The sequence below is a fragment of the Borostomias antarcticus genome (genome assembly GCF_949987555.1).
Source record: "Borostomias antarcticus genome assembly, chromosome: 24".
NCBI lineage: Eukaryota > Metazoa > Chordata > Actinopteri > Stomiiformes > Stomiidae > Borostomias > Borostomias antarcticus.
The window spans coordinates 11,994,595-12,013,189 of record NC_140257.1 but is presented as its reverse complement, the minus strand read 5'-3'; the positions used below and the strand labels follow the sequence as shown (position 1 = coordinate 12,013,189).

The following is an 18,595-nucleotide window of genomic DNA, read 5'->3' as shown; positions in this document are numbered from 1 at the left end:
GCAACTGTGGTTATGAGATGTGGTATAACCATATTGTTATATCACCACAATATGATTTATTATTGGGATAAGCAGTCTTTCTGAGAATCATAGCTGGAAAGCTTCTAAGGTTTTGTTCTTACTGCTCAACCACTCCCTATGAAGACATTTCTTAGACATTTGATAACAATGTGGGTGGAAGCTGCGCATAAACACAGATCACAGATCGGCGTGTGTGCCCCAAATCCCAGTCAGAAACATAGAGGGTAATACACTAACCTTAGATTTAGTGTCTAGGGGAGCTGCCTCTCAACCCACAAATAACTGGGTTCACTTACATCATGAAATAGCCAATCAATCAGCATGCACAGGTACTCATGTTTGCATCAACCCAGACCTACAGTATCTAACCGGCTCCACCTAGACACCTTCCGTACTCGGTATGATTCCATATCAGTTAGAGAGCCTCACCTGCTGTTCAGCTGAAGAGTGATAGCGTGACTTGTCTTGTTGGGGGCAATGGTCACTGTTACTGGCAGATTTCTCAGCCCACACTATAATAAACTATTGTGGCTTCGTATACTGCTGAAAACTGCTGGGATACTGAATTAAGCGTGTTTATTTTATTTTTTTATACCAAATGTAAGTGATTCAGGGTGCTTGTTGGTCTGGTTCCATTCCAGTAAAAATGCATTTACTGCTTTATTACAAGATTACATCATATCACTGGCAAAACTGATTTTTAATTGGGTACAAAGGTCAGTTTCATTGTTTCATAATTGAGCCTCAACATGGGTCACCTAATTCACTGAATAGTAAAAAAAATTTGGTCTATAGTATGTGATTGTGTGTTTGATTTATATATTCCCCCTCCACTTTACAGAGTTATTGCATAAATACAGCTCTCATTACACAACGTCACAGTATTCTTATATTTGAGGGATTCCGCTCTGACATTTGGCACTCAGACCTACAGTATTGTGTTCAAGGTACAGTAGCAGCAGGGGCAGACCTTCACAGGTATTATCAATTGTTATTGTAAGAAGTGAGACATCAGAACAAAGTAATGGGATAGATACACAGAGGGGGGGGGTTGTCATTCCTGGAAGCTGGATGTTCTGTCTGTGCTTCAAGGATCAAAGTCAAAGTGCCATAAAGATGTGTCAAGAGAGGAACCTGTTTCCTGGTTTGGTCCTGGTATCCAAGTGGATTTACTGTATCAGGGCTTCATTTCAAACACATGAGCTCCACTGCTAACTGAGCAACTGAGGTTTCAATGAAGACCGTCAGCAAACAATTCAGAAGGTAAAGTTAAATCTCTTGAGTGGTTAGAGTGTAAATATTTTTGATTTGAATATGAGCGCTGTGGCTATTGGTTTACTACATGAGCACAGCTGTGGGATCAAGCTCTATGACAGGTAACATCAGCCTGTTCATTACGGCACCGATTATGTTTTGTAATGGTATTTGAGTATAGAAACAGCTATTCACGTGATTCGTTTACATACTGTATTATTTAGCAAGCTGATGACTTACTCTCTTATTTCTTGACTTAGGAATAGGAGACGTGTAATTTGATAATGTTGAGAAAGGTAAGATCTTTAACATAATTGTCTTGAAAACGAAACTATCATGTTTTTAATGTGTTCTTGAAATTGAAAATGAGTGTTCAATCATCAGTCCACTTGTGGACTTTTATTCTGGGGGTCATGCTAGTCATGCTGGTCACCGGAAAGTTATGAACACCTGTCCTACAGGATGAATCATTCCGATCAGGAAGCAATATGGATTACAGTCAGTGCCATCTGTAGGAAGGAAATCTGTTTTTTCTCTCTTTACTCAGTTGAATGGTTTCATAGCATGTCTTACCCACAGTTCTCCTTCTACAGGGTGAGTGGGTCTGGGTGGAGTCCAATATTGGGGTGCCAATTGGAGCAAGGGTCAAGGTGACCAAAACTGGCCAGCAGCTGCTGGTGGATGATGAAGGAAAGGTGATCACAGTTTGACTATTTGACCGTTTCAGGTTAGGATACCAAAAATCCAAATGAATCTGTTCTTGAGATATACCATTACGTCATCGTGTCCCGTTTGTCTGTCCCTCCAGGAACACAGGCTGCCCCAGGGCGAGGGGGTCTCCCTCAGGGTCATGCACCCCACCTCGGTGGAGGGGGTGGACGACATGATCCTTCTGGGGGACCTCAACGAGGCCGGCGTCCTCAGAAACCTGCTAGTCCGACACAGGCAGGGTCTGATCTATGTGAGTCGTCAGCGCTCAGACATGGACCGTCATACACTCATACCTCCACCTGTCCTGAAACCTTAGCCTCCTCCTTTTATGTAAATTCCAGAAAAAAGGTTTTGGACCCTTTGAATGTTAGGGGTAGTCCTACAGTAGGTAGATACAGCACATTACAGTAGTGTGTAGCGTTGTGCTGTGCCCACTGCCCAGCTGTGTATGTGTTTGAGTCTCAACTGAACTCAAACTTTATTTATAAAGCACAAAGTCTGTAAGTGTCCATCTATTATCTACCATCCGTTCCTTTAGACGTACACAGGATCCGTGCTGGTGGCGGTGAACCCTTACCGGGAGCTGCCCCTCTACACGGCGGACCAGGTGAGGCTGTACCACGGCCGCAGGCTGGGACAGCTTCCCCCGCACATCTTTGCCATCGCCGACACGTGCTACTTCAACATGCGCCGTCAGCAGAGCAACCAGTGTTGCATCATCAGGTGGGGCCCGGTGGAGGGTGAGGACAGGGGCAATCGTTTAGTCAATAAGTACGGGATATTGTAAATTGTAAGATACCCGAGCAGATTTGAGTAGATCTTTCTCTCTCTGTCAATTCAAATCTGATGCTCAGTTTCTCCTTCCAGTGGGGAGTCAGGGGCAGGAAAGACTGAGAGCACCAAGCTGGTCCTCCAATTCCTGGCTGCAGTGAGTGGACAGCACTCCTGGATCGAGCAGCAGATCCTGGAGGCCAACCCCATCCTGGAGGGTACAAGACACTTTCTGTACTCTTCAATGTACAGTAGCTGCACCACGCTCCTCGTCGTCACTAAAGCACTGTTTTTGTCTCCTCAGCGTTTGGTAACGCCAAAACAGTTTACAATGACAACTCTAGCCGCTTTGGGAAGTATGTGGAGATCTTCTTCGACAAGGAGGGGGTGATTGAAGGAGCTCGTGTGGAGCAGTACCTACTGGAGAAGTCTCGAGTCTGCCATCAGGTAAAAAGATGTATCTGAACATGAGGGTATTGCAATTATTCTCATCTTTCAGTAACATTAGAGAATCACATGGATTATTGCCCCATAAGCTGAATTGATTTCAAGACTATGCTAACAAATACCCTGTAAACAACCAAGTTATGATAACAGTGAATAAAATGATGAAATGCCATTAACTTACTTAAATGAGCAGGTGTTTTGTTTTGTGTCCTGTTGCAATCTCTTCAATGAGTGTATCTCTGGCTTCAACTCCAGGCTACGGGCGAGCGAAGCTACCACATCTTTTATTGTATGTTGGCTGGGATGACAGCGGAGCAGAAGAACTCTCTATCTTTGAAGGATGCCACAAATTTCAGCGTCCTCAATGGGGTATTATATGAACAGAGATCACCATAAAACCACATTCCACAGCCTATCCTCAGTATAGAGCACAATATTATCTCTATATATGATACTTAGTCACCTCTTATCTCTGTTCTGTAGGGTGACTCTATTGCTTGTGATGGGCGTGACGACGCCAAAGACTACACCCGTATCCGCACGGCCCTGAAGATCCTCACCTTCACTGAGAGCCAGTGTTGGGAGATCCTCAAGCTGCTTGCTGCCCTCCTCCATTTGGGCAACGTCAGCTTCACAGGTGGGCGTCTCTGGATGCACAAGCTGGGTGGTCCCATGACATGTTTTTCCCGTTCGCCTTTCTAGGCCCTGCTAGACCATATGGTGAGATCACGCCACACCTACAGTAGGACCCCACTTATCCGAACCCAATGGGACCGAAGGTCGTTCGTATCTCTGGAATGTCCGGATGACTGAAACCTATGTTAAAATGCACCAAATTCAATAAGTGGTATACTTGTTTCATATAGACTCATAATAGACCGATAAATACCCTTAATTACTTGCATGCATCAAAAATGCAATCAAATAGCCAACTAAACTCATATAGCCTAGCCTATAATAGGCCTATAGTAGCCTAGAATAAAATAAATTACATTGAGCATGTGTCTTCCTCTCCCTCGTCAGGCGCCATCTTGAACAACATGGAAAGCAGCGATGTCAGTGAATCAGATCACTTCACCATGGCAGCCAAATTACTGGAGGTCGGGATCTGTTGTCATGTTTTGAAGACAGTGCTGTTGTTACAGTGCAGTTGCTAAACTGTAAATGTTGATAAACCGTATGTTGATAAGAGTCCGTGTCTGTTCCCTCCAGGTGTGTTGATAAGAGTCCGTGTCTGTTCCCTCCAGGTACAGAATACTGATCTGGCAGTGAGCCTGACCCATCGCTCTTTCCTGACCAATAGGGAACGCGTGTCCAAACCCCTCAGCTGTGAACAGGCCTCCGACTGCAGGGATGCCTTCATCAAGGTAACAGGGCTCAGCCAATCAGAGTGTCCAGGAGGCATGGTACTCTAAAATGGGCAAACCTAGAATGTAGTGTCTGTCACTTTTAGAAAGAAATGTTATCTATAAAAAAAAGTATGTGTGACCATTTTTGTAGGCAATTTATGGCAAGATGTTCATATGGATTGTTGGGAGAATCAACAGTGCCATCCACAAGACCCCGACTAACGATCCGAAAAATGTTCGCCACTCCATCGGCCTGCTTGATATCTTTGGCTTTGAGAATTTCACGTCAAACAGGTTTGCAGTCTTCGTTCTAAATTACTTTTTCAAGCAGCTAAGCCCAGGATCTAGCCAACATATGACAACTAACTGCTTTTCATTCTAAACTTTATTGACAGCTTTGAGCAGCTGTGTATCAACTTTGCCAACGAGCAACTGCAGCAGTTCTTTGTGGGTCACATATTCAAGCTGGAGCAGGAGGAATACAAGAAAGAGGAGATCGTCTGGAAGAGCATCCCTTTCACTGACAACCAGCAAACCCTTGACCTGCTGGCTGGTAAAGCCCTTAACTTGCTGTCCCTGATAGATGAGGAGAGTCACTTTCCCAAGGTACTGTATTCACCTCTTATGATGAGCCATGGGTCATAGTTCTCGATGGCTGTCTGTACACTTCAGGTCACCTTTTTGACAGCCTTGAGTGTTTTCTCACAGGGCACTGATGTCACCATGTTGAACAAGATGAACAAGCACCATGCGAAGAGTAAGATCTACATCCCATCCAAGAATACTCATGATATGAAGTTTGGGATCCGCCATTTTGCTGGGGTTGTCCACTATGACTCTAAAGGTATCATCCCATTTCAGAATGTCCTTTTGATAATGTAGTATATGTTATAATAATTATAATGTGATATATGTCTCAGTGTAGCCCAGTTTCCTCAGTTGTCTTTTTTCCCTGTAGGCTTCTTGGAGAAGAACAGGGATGCTGTGAGCTCTGACATCATCAAACTGATCGAGACATCCACTAACAAAGTGCTCCAGGAAATCTTTGAGACTGCGCTCAATAAAAATGGAGTAAAGTGCACCAACAAGAAGATCCAAATAACACCTAAGAGCTCTCCCGAGAGCACTATACGGGTAAGGTGTGAACACTGACTGAGAATGTATCCGCTAAAACAAACCGTGGTAATACTCCGACTCTCCAACTAAGGACCTTTTAGCTTACAACGTGTGTTGTGCGTTCTCCATGCATGATTCCTACTGCAGTTTTAGGCTTCGTTCAAATTTGGACCATACAGCACTACCGGCCCCAGCAGGCACGGTCACTCACAATGACCCACCTCTAACTAAAATGACCCACCTCAGGGACTAAAAACCCAGGGTGACAGAGCATTTGAGGCGGTGGCGCCAAGACTCTGGAACGCTCTTCCCCAGGCCCTGAGAGAGCCATCCACTGAACTCATGTTCAAAAAACTTCTTAAGACACACATGTTTAGGCAGGCCTTCGGCCATCTATAACGCCTTGCTGCTCGCAATGTTGTTTTTTTCCTGTTCTGTGTCGTTTTAATTTCGTCTCGTGTTGTATTGCCATTTTAATTTATTACTGTAAAGCACTCTGTGCATCCGTGCTGTGAAGAGCGCTATATAAATAAAGCTTACTTACTTACTTACCTCTCCTCTGTCCTCGCAGGCCCACGCCGATGTCAAGAAGCAGGTGGTCACGCTGAGTTCTCAGTTCCGTCAGTCCCTGGACTCCCTAATGAAGGCCCTGTCCGCCTGCCAGCCCTTCTTCATCCGCTGCTTCAAACCCAACGACCACAAACAGTCTGAGGTAAATGGCCGACGTGCTTAGTAGGAGCTGAGCTCAACCACGGTACCGCCGACTAAGCTCGTCAGTGACTCGGAATGTCTTCCTCAGGGCTTCGATCGCGATCTGTGCATGCGTCAGCTGCGCTGCTCCGGCATGATAGACACCATCAGGATCCGGAAATTGGGCTATCCAATTCGCCACACCTTCCAGGGGTTCCTGCAGCGGTACAGGGTGCTCCTGAAGACAACAGTCTGCGACCCTAAAACTGTGAGTCCTTAATAACATGACTCATCAGATATACCACTTATGTTGATGATGATCATTATTGTGACAATGATCAAGATGAATGGTGACAATGATGTCTCATGATAAATGTTACCTCTAAAATGTATGCCACTTTTGGTCATTTTCAGCATTTTATGGCTGGCGTGCTGAGAAAATAGCCTGTGTTCATTTCCTCTGTCTCCAGGAGACGGCTGCGGACTGCTGTGATGCCATCTGCAGGGCCGTGATTACCGGAGAGGACGGGTGGAGAATTGGCAGGACCAAGATTTTCTTAAAGGTGCAGTTAAGAAAACCATCTCTCTAGAAACACCAATATCACCAACATTCACATACTAGTGAGAGACTGATTGTGGTAAATAGGCCCCATGGCAGGTTTGTGGCCCTTGAAGACCCTCACTTCCATTTCCTTCTCAGGATGCCCATGACTCGTACCTGGAACAGGAGAGAGAGCGGGAGCTCAACAGGAAAGCCCTGATCGTCCAGAGAGTCATGCTGGGTCTCAGGGGCAGGTAAGAACAGACATGGTGAAGACCACGACAGGAATCATGTGAAGATAAGGTTTCACGCTAAACTATATACAAAAGTAGCAATGTAGAGATGATTACCTCCTCCAATTTAGAACTCATTCAATTTTGGCATGCACAGAGCCACGACATGCATTCAGGGGTGGAGGTGTGTGCTCTCTGGGCACCATTTCTAGTTTAATTCTAGTCTAATTTTCCCAACTGAACAACAAGGCAGATATAGTATCAAAAGTCACTCACTACTAGAACCACAGGAACAAAGAGTACAGAACACTAACATTGTCTGATATACCTTCTTAATACTCAGGCTCGACTCACAGATTGGATGCACTGTGTATGTATGTATGTATGTATGGAAATGAATCACGTGTGGTTTGACTCTTCTTGTAGAAAGAGCTTTCTGAGGAAGAGAAGGGCTGTCATGGTTATACAGAAATACTGGAGAGGTTACATGGACAGGAAATACCACAGAAAGGTAACGTAAGAGAGCCTCTCTCTTTCCAAGGAATTCACAACACCGCCAACCTGGGAGATACAATGTTGAGACCGCTGTGGTCTTTGTTCCGTTTGATTTCACTCTTTGCACCCCTTGTGTTGGTGCAGATCGAACATGGTTTTGCGCGTCTGAGGTCGAAGATCCGCAGTCGACAGGCACAGCTGCAGTTCCAGAGGAAGCGGGCGGCGGCCGTCACCGCGCAGGCTTGCGTCCGCGGCCATCTGGCCAGGAAGAGCTTCAAACGCCAGAGAGAGGCAGCAACGGTCCTCCAGGCCCACGCCAGAGGGATGCTGGCCAGGAGAACTGCCAACAAGATCCGGACTGACGTGTGTTGTGAAATTTTGATGAGGCATTTTTGAAAGCTGGGAAAAATCTGCAAAGTCATCTGTTTGCGTGCATTCCTAGGATGAGTTCGTTTTCTGTTGCGTGTCAGGCCTTCCTCTCCGCCCGGGAGCGAGAAGCTCAGCAGAAGACGGCCCTGGAGCTGCAGAAGAAGCTGGAGGAGTTTCTCATCCAGTCCAAGCAGGCCGCAGCTGAGCCCGAGCCAGTCAGTGAGAACGAGCTGGTGGAGAACATGTTTAGGTTCCTGCCCACGGCCGTGACGGTAGGGGGACGAGAGGGCCAGGCGCCAGAGGGCTTCGAGGTGAGCCTGGGACCAGCACAGATGAACAGTGCAACAGACGCCTCTCATTTGTCTTTAATCTCGCCTTGAATTTCCCGATATTTTTATTTAATTTTTTATTTATTGAGTTTATTTGAGCAGGGACAGTGCATACCAATCCACTGTGATATACATGAAGCATGAATAAAACTGAAAAAATGCCAGCATTAGCAGGGTTGCTCATTTTCAGCCGCAGTCCCTGGGCTAGATGTTAAAGCCTGGTAGATAGAGTGGTAAATAGAATGTCGGTTTTGACCAGTCTATGTCTGTTTGTCTGTCTTTAGGACTTGGAGAAGGAGCCAGAGGAGGAGCCAGAGGAGGAGCCAGAGGAGGAGTCAGAGGAGGAGTCAGAGGAGGAGGCGGAGCAGATGAAGACCATCGCGGAGACCCCAGAGCCAGACCCGGTGTCTGCCGCAGTCCCACAGGAACCTCCCGTAGAGGAACACCACGACGGCGTTGACGATGATGACGAGGATGAACATGCCTTCTCTAAGTTCAGCGCCCTGCACTTCCAGGGCTCTGCCACCCACTCCCACATCACACAGAGGCTGCGCCAGCCCCTTCTCTACCACGACGACGAGGGAGACGCGCTGGTGAGACCAGGACGAACCGCAGCGCGGCCATCTCTCCTCTCACTCTCCTCCTTCCCCATCTGCTTCAATGTCAATGTCATTTTATTTATACAGCACCATTCATGCAAATCAATGTAGCACATAGTGCTTTCATAAAAAGAGATGGATAAAAACATAAATCATACAAACACAGTGAGGACAGCTTTAAAAGAAACAACAAAAGTAAAAGCATTCAAAATTAAAAGATGGTGTAAAATAGAATAAAAACTATAAAAACAGAATGCCTTCCTTCCTTCCTTCCTTCCTTCCTTCCTTCCTTCCTTCCTTCCTTCCTTCCTTCCTTCCTTCCTTCCTTCCTTCCTTCCTTCCTTCCTCCCTCCCTTCCTTCCTTCCTTCCTTCCTTCCTTCCTTCCTTCCTCCCTTCCTTCCTTTCTTTCTACTCAACCTTACCCCCCCCCCCCTCCTCAGGCCTGTTTGACGGTGTGGTGGATCATACTGAGGTTCATAGGGGACATCCCGGAGCCCAAACGAGCCAGCCAGGGGCGCGCCTCCCTCACAGCCAGCCCTGCCGTCCAGTACCTGGAGAGGCGTGGGAGGAGGCTCAGCAGCCTGGTGGGACTGGACCAGGTACGGGTCACGTCAGCCCCGCTCCACTCACGCTACTTGCTTTTGCGAACCATTTATTTAAGAAGCGTTTCCTTTTTCGCCCAGCAAACCAATTATATTAACCAGATAAACACATATGCTTCCAACAGAAGATACTAAGGAAGAATAAAAAGAAATTTGAAGCGGGAACAGGGAACAGAAAACCCTCCACTATTGTAGAAGAGGTGAGACATCTTATAAATGACCCACTGAATTCTAACCAAGGTGAATATTCATAGTGTATGATCATATGCTAATTAATTAATTTGTCCCTGTCCAGGAAGAAATGGAGGGAAACGACATTTTAATTGGTGAAGGCCCCACTTTAGATCGACCAATGACATCTTTGGAGAAATTACACATTATTGTTGGATACGCCATATCAAGACCGGATATCAGGTAACAAACTGAGTTGATAACATTTCGATATCGCTTTGTTCCTCTGTCTCTCAAAATGTGGTTCGGACCAAGCATTCAACTGATTAACTGTATGAGATCAGCATGAATCTTAACGGTCTGAAAATCACAATAAGAGTTGAGTGTATTCTGTCTGCTCTCGAAAGGGATGAGATCTACTGTCAGATCTGCAAACAGCTGGTGAACAACAAGAACCAGAAGAGTTGTCTGCGAGGCTGGATCCTCTTCTCCATCTGTCTGGGGATCTTCCCGCCCACCGAGCTTCTCATGAAGGTCAGACTTTAGTGGTTGTTCTCATTTGTCTGACCGCTGCTATGGACAAGAGGGACTTCAGGCCTGTTATACTTCCCGACAACAAATCCTATTAGGAATACGCTTCTCTCACTCACCTGATGCAGTACTACAGGTCCCAGAGTCCACCACTTTCTTTTTCGTGATCCGTACCCTCCCAGTATCTCTACCTGTCAATCATTTTTACAGTATGTTCTGATCTGTGCTACAGTACCTGGAGAGGTTCCTCCACCGAGGGAGCGAGCGTTACGGACCTTACTGCGCTGAGCGCCTGCAACGCGTAGTATCCAACGGGGTGAGAGATGAACCTCCCTGTTGGATAGAGTTGCAGGTAAGGACACTGTCAAGGAAATAAAAATTTATATTAAGATTACCATACTATTTCCGTCTAGGGAACACAGTTGATGAGAAACATGGGACGGCTGTCACTTTTACTGACACGCTGATGAATGTGCACTGTCCCCTGTAAAAAATTTTAATAAAATAAAATAAAAAAATAAAATATATATATATATATTTTTTTTTTATAAAGTAGAAGTGTTTAACATAGTCGTCGTGTTGAGCAAATGTGTTGAAAATGTCTCCGTCGTCCTGTGAAAAGGCTACCAAGACCAAGAAGCCCATGACTGTGTCTGTGTCTCTGATGGACGGGAGCAGCGTCAGCCTGCCGGTGGACTCTGCCTGCACGTCCTCTGAGGTGTGCCAAGAACTGGCCAAGAGATTCGGCATCAAAGACACCTACGGGTTCTCCCTCTACATCGGCCTCTATGAGAAGGTGACGGACGACAGAGTACTGCCTCTGGAAAAGTCCAGGATGTACCAAACGACTTAAAATCATGCGCACCGATAGAAATTACATTGTTAATTTACCCACCTGCTGACCTAACGCTGACCTATCACAGCGAGCCTCCACATAACATACATCGCTTTGGCCCGCTGCACCGTTCCAGGTGTGGTCCCTGGGCAACGGCGGGAAGCACGTGATGGACGCCATCTCGCAGTGCGAGCAGGAAGTGAGGAGGAAGGGCGAAGAGGAGCAGCACACCCCCTTCAGGCTCTACTTCCGCAAAGAGCTCTTCACGCCCTGGCACGACAGCCTGGCCGACCCCGTCAGCACCGAGCTCATCTACAAGCAGGTCATCAGAGGCATGAAGTCTGGGGAGTACTACTCCGGCAAGGTCAGTACACCCCTCCGGTCACCTTCCAGACAACCTTGTCTCTCCTATGATGTTATTAGCCTCTCTTACTCTGAAAATGTAATTTAATGTTATTTTTTGCTCTATAAATGTTCTTAGCCGGTAGACAAACATACTCCTGGAGCTTGCTCGATCGCCTCGTTGAGAGAGGTCAGGGAAGAATATTTACAGCTCACTTATCTGGCCCCCGGGTGATTACTGTTTTTTTGCTTCCCTCTGGAATATGTAGGGGTGGGATGTCTGCCCACCTCCCTTGTTCTCTGTAAAGCGCATTGTGTTGCCTCTGGGTATGAAATGCGCTATATAAATAAAGCTTTGATTGATTGATTGAACCTCTGATTCCGGAAGTGTGCCGAGCATTGAAACGCTGCTATGTGAGACTACACTGTTACTGCTGCGGTGCGGCACGGGGGCACAGTGTCGTATAGGGCTGGGTTTAAAAAATCGATTCATTGATTCTGAATCAAATGATTCATGAATCCCAAAATCAATCTTTTATTTAATGAATGAATAGTTCATTCATTCATTCAATGATTCATTCATTCATTCATTTTTGGAAATCAGTATCGATACCCAGCCCTAGTACTGATGTGTTGCATAACTTGGCAGTCATGTAATTAAGGTTACAGCTAAAAAAAAAAACAGGTTTTAGTAACATTAACCGAATCGATATTGAATCTACTTCTTCTTCTTGTTTTGTTTTTTCGCATTCAGGAGGATGATTTTGTCCAGGTTGCAGCAAAGCACTACTTTGTGCAGTTTGGATCTGACAACAATACAGAGAACGCCACAAAAGTGGTGGAGGAGTGTATCCCCACCTCCCTGATAGAGATCAAGTCACAGGGCAAGTGGATTGAGCTGATCAAGACGGCACACTTACAGGTACGCTGTTAGTCGGTGCTGTATATCTAGTCCACTGAATACAATTGACTCACAGTCAGTTTAGGTTATGTTACATGAACTGAGCATGGATGATTCAGATTCAGATTAGTTTATAGTCCTTCGTACATGTACAGGGGAGTCAAATTCTCGGGTTCTGGTTCCTCAACCTCGTAGCAACGACATAATAAACAGCACAAGACTTGAGGTAGACGAGGAGCGCAAAACAAAGCGGCCGAACGCGGCGCCATCTTGGCTAACACATCCGGGTCTTGCAGGGCTCCTACATAAACGGCAGAAAGAGCAAAGACACCCTGAGGGCAGAGGTGGTAGACTACGCCCGCCAGACGTGGCCGGTCAACTTCTCCAAGTTCTATGAGGTTACGATGACCGCAGGTGAGTCAAGCAAGGATATTGCTCCATACCTATGTGGGCAGAACTTATTTTCATCTTAATCGAATGGCTCAGTTTCATAGCAGGATCCAGTGGGTCTTCGTTATACTATCTGTATTAGTTGGATTGACTGCCAGTACTTGGATCCATTTGTCCACAGGACCTCCTTTACCTAAAAGCAGCTTCATCGTGGCAATCAACTGGAGTGGCATCTCTTTCCAAGACGGCAAAGACAAGATGCTCCTTGTGCTGTCCTACCCTGAGGTGACCAGGGTCAGCATGTCGAGGTACAGACGGGTGGGCTGGTTTGAACCTGTGTCTCTATTGTCCCTCTATGATGGTCATACGGTACCATATTCAGTGTGTTGCCGTCTGTACAATAGCATACACACACAACTCACCTCTATCCCTGCTCTCCAGTGACTCCCAGCCCAGCGGTCAGTCAGTGAGCCTGGCCACAGTGAGAGGGGAGTTTGAACTGACGTCCGTGGACGCAGCGGACATGGCTGAGCTGATACAGATGTACCTGGACGGTCTTAAGGAGCGCTCGGTGTACGCCGTGGCCCTGCAGGACGTCAGCAGACCGGGTACCACCTCTCTCTCTCTCTCTCACGCACTCACCTCAACCTCACAACACACAAGACGTTCTGCCAGGATTGGCTAGCGATCGTGCTATTGGGGGATATGAGTCATGATCATGGGTAGGGGTCGTATATCGCAGTTGGCTGTTTGTCTGATGACCTCACCCATTGATCCCCTCCTCCTCCTCCCTCCTCCCCTCTCTCTCTCTCTCTCTCTCTCTCTCTCTCTTCCTCTGTGCAGATGACCCCACGTTCCTGAGCTGCAAGAGAGGAGACCTGCTGCTCACGGTGAAAGACGGAGAGTACTCCCTCGACCGCGGCTGGATCAAAGCCACCAACACGCGCACCGCCAACACCGGCGCCATCGCCACGGACATCCTCCTGGTCCTGCCGACCCTCAGCGAGCCCGACGAAACGACCCTGGTAGGGAGGCTCACACACACGACCTACGACCTTTTCCAGCCAAGCGGTACCGCCCCTAGTGGGGTTACTGATGTAGTGCTTCTTTACGGCTGAACCACCAGAGTCTGCTGAACCTAAGATCCGGGGAGAAGAAGTCAGCGGTTCAGCCCACAGTGCAGAGGGAGGAAGCCGTGGCCCCCATGTCGCTGAAGGAATTCTCCTTTGAGTACTTCAGGTACCCGGGACCACCCTCCTCGCTACTTTCCGCGTTCCAGAGCGACGATGTTTACCGACCACGATACTCGCATTCCAAAAACATCTCGAATAGCGTTTTTACGTCCGTCTCGCAACCGTTTTTCCCCCCACAGGCAGCCGGGCAAGGAGGTGGGCCGCCAGGCCAGAGGGAAGGAGAAGCTCTGGGCTAATTCCAGAGATCCTCTCAGGCAGCCTCTCCTGAGCAACCTGGCGGGCAACTCTGACCTCAGTCAACTTGCCTGTCTCGCCTTCACCGATATCCTTCACCCGGAGAATAAGGGGGGGGGGACATGTTGTCAGTTTGTTTTTCTGCGCACGTAGTGCCAAAACAAGATTGCTGTTGTTTTACTGTTGTCCTTAACTTCAAGCTCACCTATCCTAAAGTACATGGGAGACTATCCCATCAAACATTTGCGCAGTCCCATAGAGCTCACTGACCAGATCTTTGGCCCGGCTACAAAGCATGTGGCTCTGCAAGACGAGATCTACTGCCAAATCATGAGGCAGATGACCAACAACAGTAGCAGGTATACTCTCTCTCTCTCTCTCTCTCTCTCTCTCTCTCGCCATCATCTCTCTCTCTTTCTCTCTCTCTCGCCTCCATCTCTCTCTCTTTCTCTCTCTCTCGCCTCCATCTCTCTCTCTTTCTCTCTCGCCTCCATCTCTCTCTCTCTTTCTCCCTCTCTCTCTCGCCTCCATCTCTCTCTCTCTCTCTCTCTCTCTCTCGCCTCCATCGCTCTCTCTTTCTCTCTCTCTCGCCATCATCTCTCTCTCTCTCTCTGTCTCTCTCTTTCTGTCTCTCTCCATCGCTCTGTCTCTTTCTACAGTATCTCTCTCTTCATCCCCGTCTTTATCTGCCCCTCCCCTCTCCTAGGATGAGTATGGACTACGGCTGGCAGCTCATGTGGCTGTGCTCAGGCCTGTTCCCCCCCAGCCAGACCTTGCTGAAGTTCACCCAGCGCTTCCTGGAGTCGCGTCCCAGAGAGCCCCTGGCGGCAGACTGCCTGCACAGAATACAGCGGATGCTCAGGTGAGGTGACCGCTGAGAAGGCGCGAGCGTTGGACGGGGACCCGCTCCATTTCAACAGCAGAGATGAGGATGAGGAAGGCCTTGTGGCGGAATCATTGTCTGTCTGCCCGCGCTATGAGAAAGTATTACATTATCCTACAATCAGTGAGTGCTGGTATCTTTGCTATTTGAACAGACCATTTCAACAGGTCCTCATCTAGAATCTACCTGTCTATTGGTCTTCTCGCTGTGGGTATCTGCGTTTTCTTGTTTAGTAAAAAAAGATGTCTTAGGATTGAGGGGCCATGTGTGAAACTGAACATCTTTCCTTGTGTTTTGTAGTATGGAGCCCAGGAAGCTGCCGCCCCACCAGGTAGAAGTGGACGCCATCCAACAGAACAGCAGCCAGATCTTCCATAAAGTCCACTTTCCCAGCGAAACGGCCGAGGTAGAGCCTGCGTTGCGCTAAGACAGACCCTACCGCGTTACAATCATCTGCCATCCTCTGGCCACAATGTACAGTGGTCCGGACTTTTGGCTTTGAAAGTGCCATGTTAATGTCAATGTTAATCTACATTTAGCTGTTCGAGGTGACGTCAACGACCAGGATCCGGGACCTCTGTCGAGGCGTCGCCTCCCAGCTCGGTCTGACCTCAGCTGACGGTTACGGTCTCTTCATGAAGACAGCAAACAAAGTGTGTCCCTATTAAAGCACACTCAAATAAAAATCACTTAACAACACACACCATATTACTTTTTTTACTTGTATATTTTTTCTTCGTGACTTTTAGGTTCTGGCCTTGAATGACCAGCAGTACTTCTTTGACGGTTTGAGGCAGTTCGCTGAGCAACCTAAAAAAACAAAGAAAGGCAAAGATGGTAATGTACAATAGACATACCTGACAGATAAATAATTAAGATGCATTCTTCCTATAAAAGAATAAACCCCTCCCACCAACATGTTGTCATGGTTGCCTGTGTGCTAAAAGCTTTGATGCCGTCTTTATTACAGCAGGTCCAGCCACCGCGCCTTACCTGGTGCTCTTCTTGAGGAAACTGTGGTTCAATGTGACCCCAGGAAGAGACATTATCGCCGACCTCATGTTCCATTTCCCTCAGGTGAGTCCGACTCGCCTGACTAGCCTAGCCTTGAGTTGTAAGCAATGCGCGCAATCATGGGATTCCCTCTACTGAAACTAAAATGATCAAATCAAATCAAATTGAACTTTATTTGTATAGCACATTTTATACACAACGGCAACACAATGTGCTTTACCGAGAGCAATGGGAGGGTGGGCATAGGTCCCACCCCTACATATTCCAGAGGGAAGCAAAAAAAACAGTTTCACCTGGGGGCCAGAAAAGTGAGCTGTAAAAATTCTTCCCTGACCTCTCTCAACGAGGCGATCGAGCAAGCTCCTGGAAAATGTTTGTCTATTGGCTAAGAACATATACAGAGCAGTAAACATAGATACTGCAATAAATAAAAGCCTATATATTTGGTGAGATGGAGGCACCCGAATCCACACTCACACAGATTGTCCCCCCCTTGCTCAGGAGTTGCCCAAGTACCTGCGGGGTTACCACCTGTGCACCAAGGAGGACATGATCAGCCTAGCGGGACTGCTGTTCAGGGTCACAGTTGACACGGACAGGTCCCAGTTCGTCATGATCCCCAGGATGCTGAAGGAGCTGGTGCCGGCTGACCAGATGAAGGCCATGTCCCCTGAGGACTGGAAGAAGGTTCAGTACTTCTACCACCCCGAAAGCCTTTATGGAGTAACTTATCTAAGTGAAGTACCCTGTCTTTCTAGTCATAACTGAACGCGGCGTTTTCTCACATTCTCCTTTTTCAGCACATCATCGCTGCGTATAACAAGCAGGCAGGATCCACCATGGACGAGGCCAAAGTGGCCTTCCTTAAAGCCGTCTCAAGCTGGCCGACCTTTGGCTGCGCTTTCTTCCAAGTGAAGGTAGGCCAGCCAGACTGAAAAACAGCAAAGCGAAGTCATTCTGTGAAAGAGAAAAGAGACTAAAGACATTGCCTCCGACTGAGTCACTGTTGACCGTGTGGCTTCTTCACAGCAAACGTCTGAACCAAGTTACCCCAACGTCATGACGATCGCCATCAGCAAGCAAGGAGTCCTCTTCATAAACCCCAAAACAAAGGTGCAGTATACATTCCCTCACCTGACATTGTGCCGTTGCGTCTTAACTTTGCATGACCGGATGGGTTTCTCTCTGTAACCCTCAGGAGCTGCTGGTCATGCACCCTTTCAGCCGCATCACTAACTGGTCATGCGGCGCCACCTACTTCCACATGACTATCGGCAACCTGGTGAAGGGGAACACCATTCTCTGTGAGACCTCCATGGTGAGTGTGTGACCGTGGGCGGCCGTATAGCTCAGGAGGTAGAGCGGGTCGTCCAGTGATCCTAGGGTCGGCGGTTCGAATCCCGGCTGCACATGTCGAAGTGTTCTTGGGCAAGACGCTGAACCCCAAATTGCTCCCAATGAGCAGGCTAGCGCCTTGCATGGCAGCTGCTGCCATTGGTGTGTGAATGGGTGAATGAGAGGCCTTCATTGTAAAGCCGTTTGGATAAAAAAAAAAAAAGCTATATAAGTGCAGTCCGTTTACCGTGACCGTCCGCGAATACCTATTCGTTGTTCACCCAACCTTATACAGTATGAACCACTTTGGTGTTACAGCAAAACAAGCAAAATATCTAATAATCTGTTTTCTTTCTTTCTTTTAAGGGGCACAAAATGGACGACCTCTTAACATCTTATGTGAACATGTATGAGAACCAGAGGCAGGCTGTGCGACCCAGGAACCAGCTGTTCAAAGCACAGTAGTTTAGCAATTTATCACAACTATTTTATTGGCATTGCTTGAATTGCTGCTGCTTTTATTTAAGGAATTTGCATTAATTACCATAATATTATGTTTACATAACCACTATATTGATTTTGTCTAGAAGGTCACTCCAAGGTCACTTTGATTGACCACATGCTGTTGTTATGGCGTGTTGCGCGGTGTGTGCTCACTGCTTGGCCCCTGTATTGATGCTTTCAGCTATATTATTAATTAGTATTGTTGTATAATTGCCAGGACTTGCAAAAAGGGAAACATAATCATTCGTTAGGCAGTAAGAGAGCTACATAGACAATAAGCATGACAGTCTACACAGGAACACTTTTAATAATTGTGTAATATTGTATGGAGGTTCTCAAATATTCTTAGGGTTCTTAGGGTTAGAAAATATAATTGTATTTATAGAAACAACATACATTTCACGAACTCTCAAATAAACTTTTTATAAACAGCCCACGAGACTGTTCTTGATTGATATATTGAGTGACTAGTTCTGACCCTTTGTTGGACACCAACTAAATACTGTACATCTGCTATCACTCCATCTTAGCCCATCCAATCGAATTATCTGCTAGTCTCGATACCCATTGGAAAGAGGGACGGACAGCGGATGGACAGAGGACAGTCCGGCTGAGGGTAGCTCTATTATAGTATAGATATGATGAGAATCCAGCGCTGGTGGGAGGGTTTGTGTGTACAGTTTTAAGATTCCAATCATTAAGTACCACTAGATGGCGATATGTATCTTTTAAAA

General features: G+C 47.0%; 1 protein-coding gene across 1 annotated transcript; it reads left to right on the top strand.

Moving 5' to 3' along the window:
- The first annotated feature begins 2,110 nt into the window (after positions 1-2,110).
- Positions 2,111-18,239, top strand: myo7bb (myosin VIIBb). Its single transcript, XM_084458255.1, has 45 exons — positions 2,111-2,236; positions 2,525-2,709; positions 2,854-2,975; positions 3,062-3,204; positions 3,460-3,573; positions 3,688-3,841; positions 4,228-4,304; positions 4,452-4,571; positions 4,705-4,847; positions 4,949-5,159; positions 5,262-5,397; positions 5,512-5,678; positions 6,241-6,381; positions 6,469-6,627; positions 6,830-6,922; positions 7,060-7,154; positions 7,560-7,644; positions 7,773-7,991; positions 8,099-8,308; positions 8,677-8,919; positions 9,367-9,525; positions 9,654-9,728; positions 9,824-9,942; positions 10,107-10,233; positions 10,463-10,582; positions 10,853-11,026; positions 11,202-11,429; positions 12,162-12,329; positions 12,605-12,722; positions 12,880-13,006; positions 13,140-13,306; positions 13,542-13,723; positions 13,825-13,937; positions 14,071-14,213; positions 14,331-14,484; positions 14,832-14,987; positions 15,309-15,414; positions 15,548-15,661; positions 15,758-15,845; positions 15,979-16,085; positions 16,524-16,709; positions 16,823-16,939; positions 17,052-17,135; positions 17,221-17,340; positions 17,724-18,239. Exons 1-45 carry the CDS (start codon positions 2,126-2,128, stop codon positions 17,820-17,822), a joined length of 6,279 nt encoding a protein of 2,092 aa, XP_084314381.1. The 5' UTR covers positions 2,111-2,125; the 3' UTR covers positions 17,823-18,239.
- Positions 18,240-18,595: the final 356 nt, after the last annotated feature.

Coding starts and splice junctions, on each gene's coding strand:
- myo7bb (XM_084458255.1), top strand. CDS start 2,126: ATGCACCCCACCTCGGTGGAGGGGGTGGACGACATGATCCTTCTGGGG. Junction 7,645..7,772: donor ACAGGAAATACCACAGAAAG/GTAACGTAAGAG, acceptor GTGTTGGTGCAG/ATCGAACATGGTTTTGCGCG. Junction 9,943..10,106: donor ATATCAAGACCGGATATCAG/GTAACAAACTGA, acceptor TGCTCTCGAAAG/GGATGAGATCTACTGTCAGA.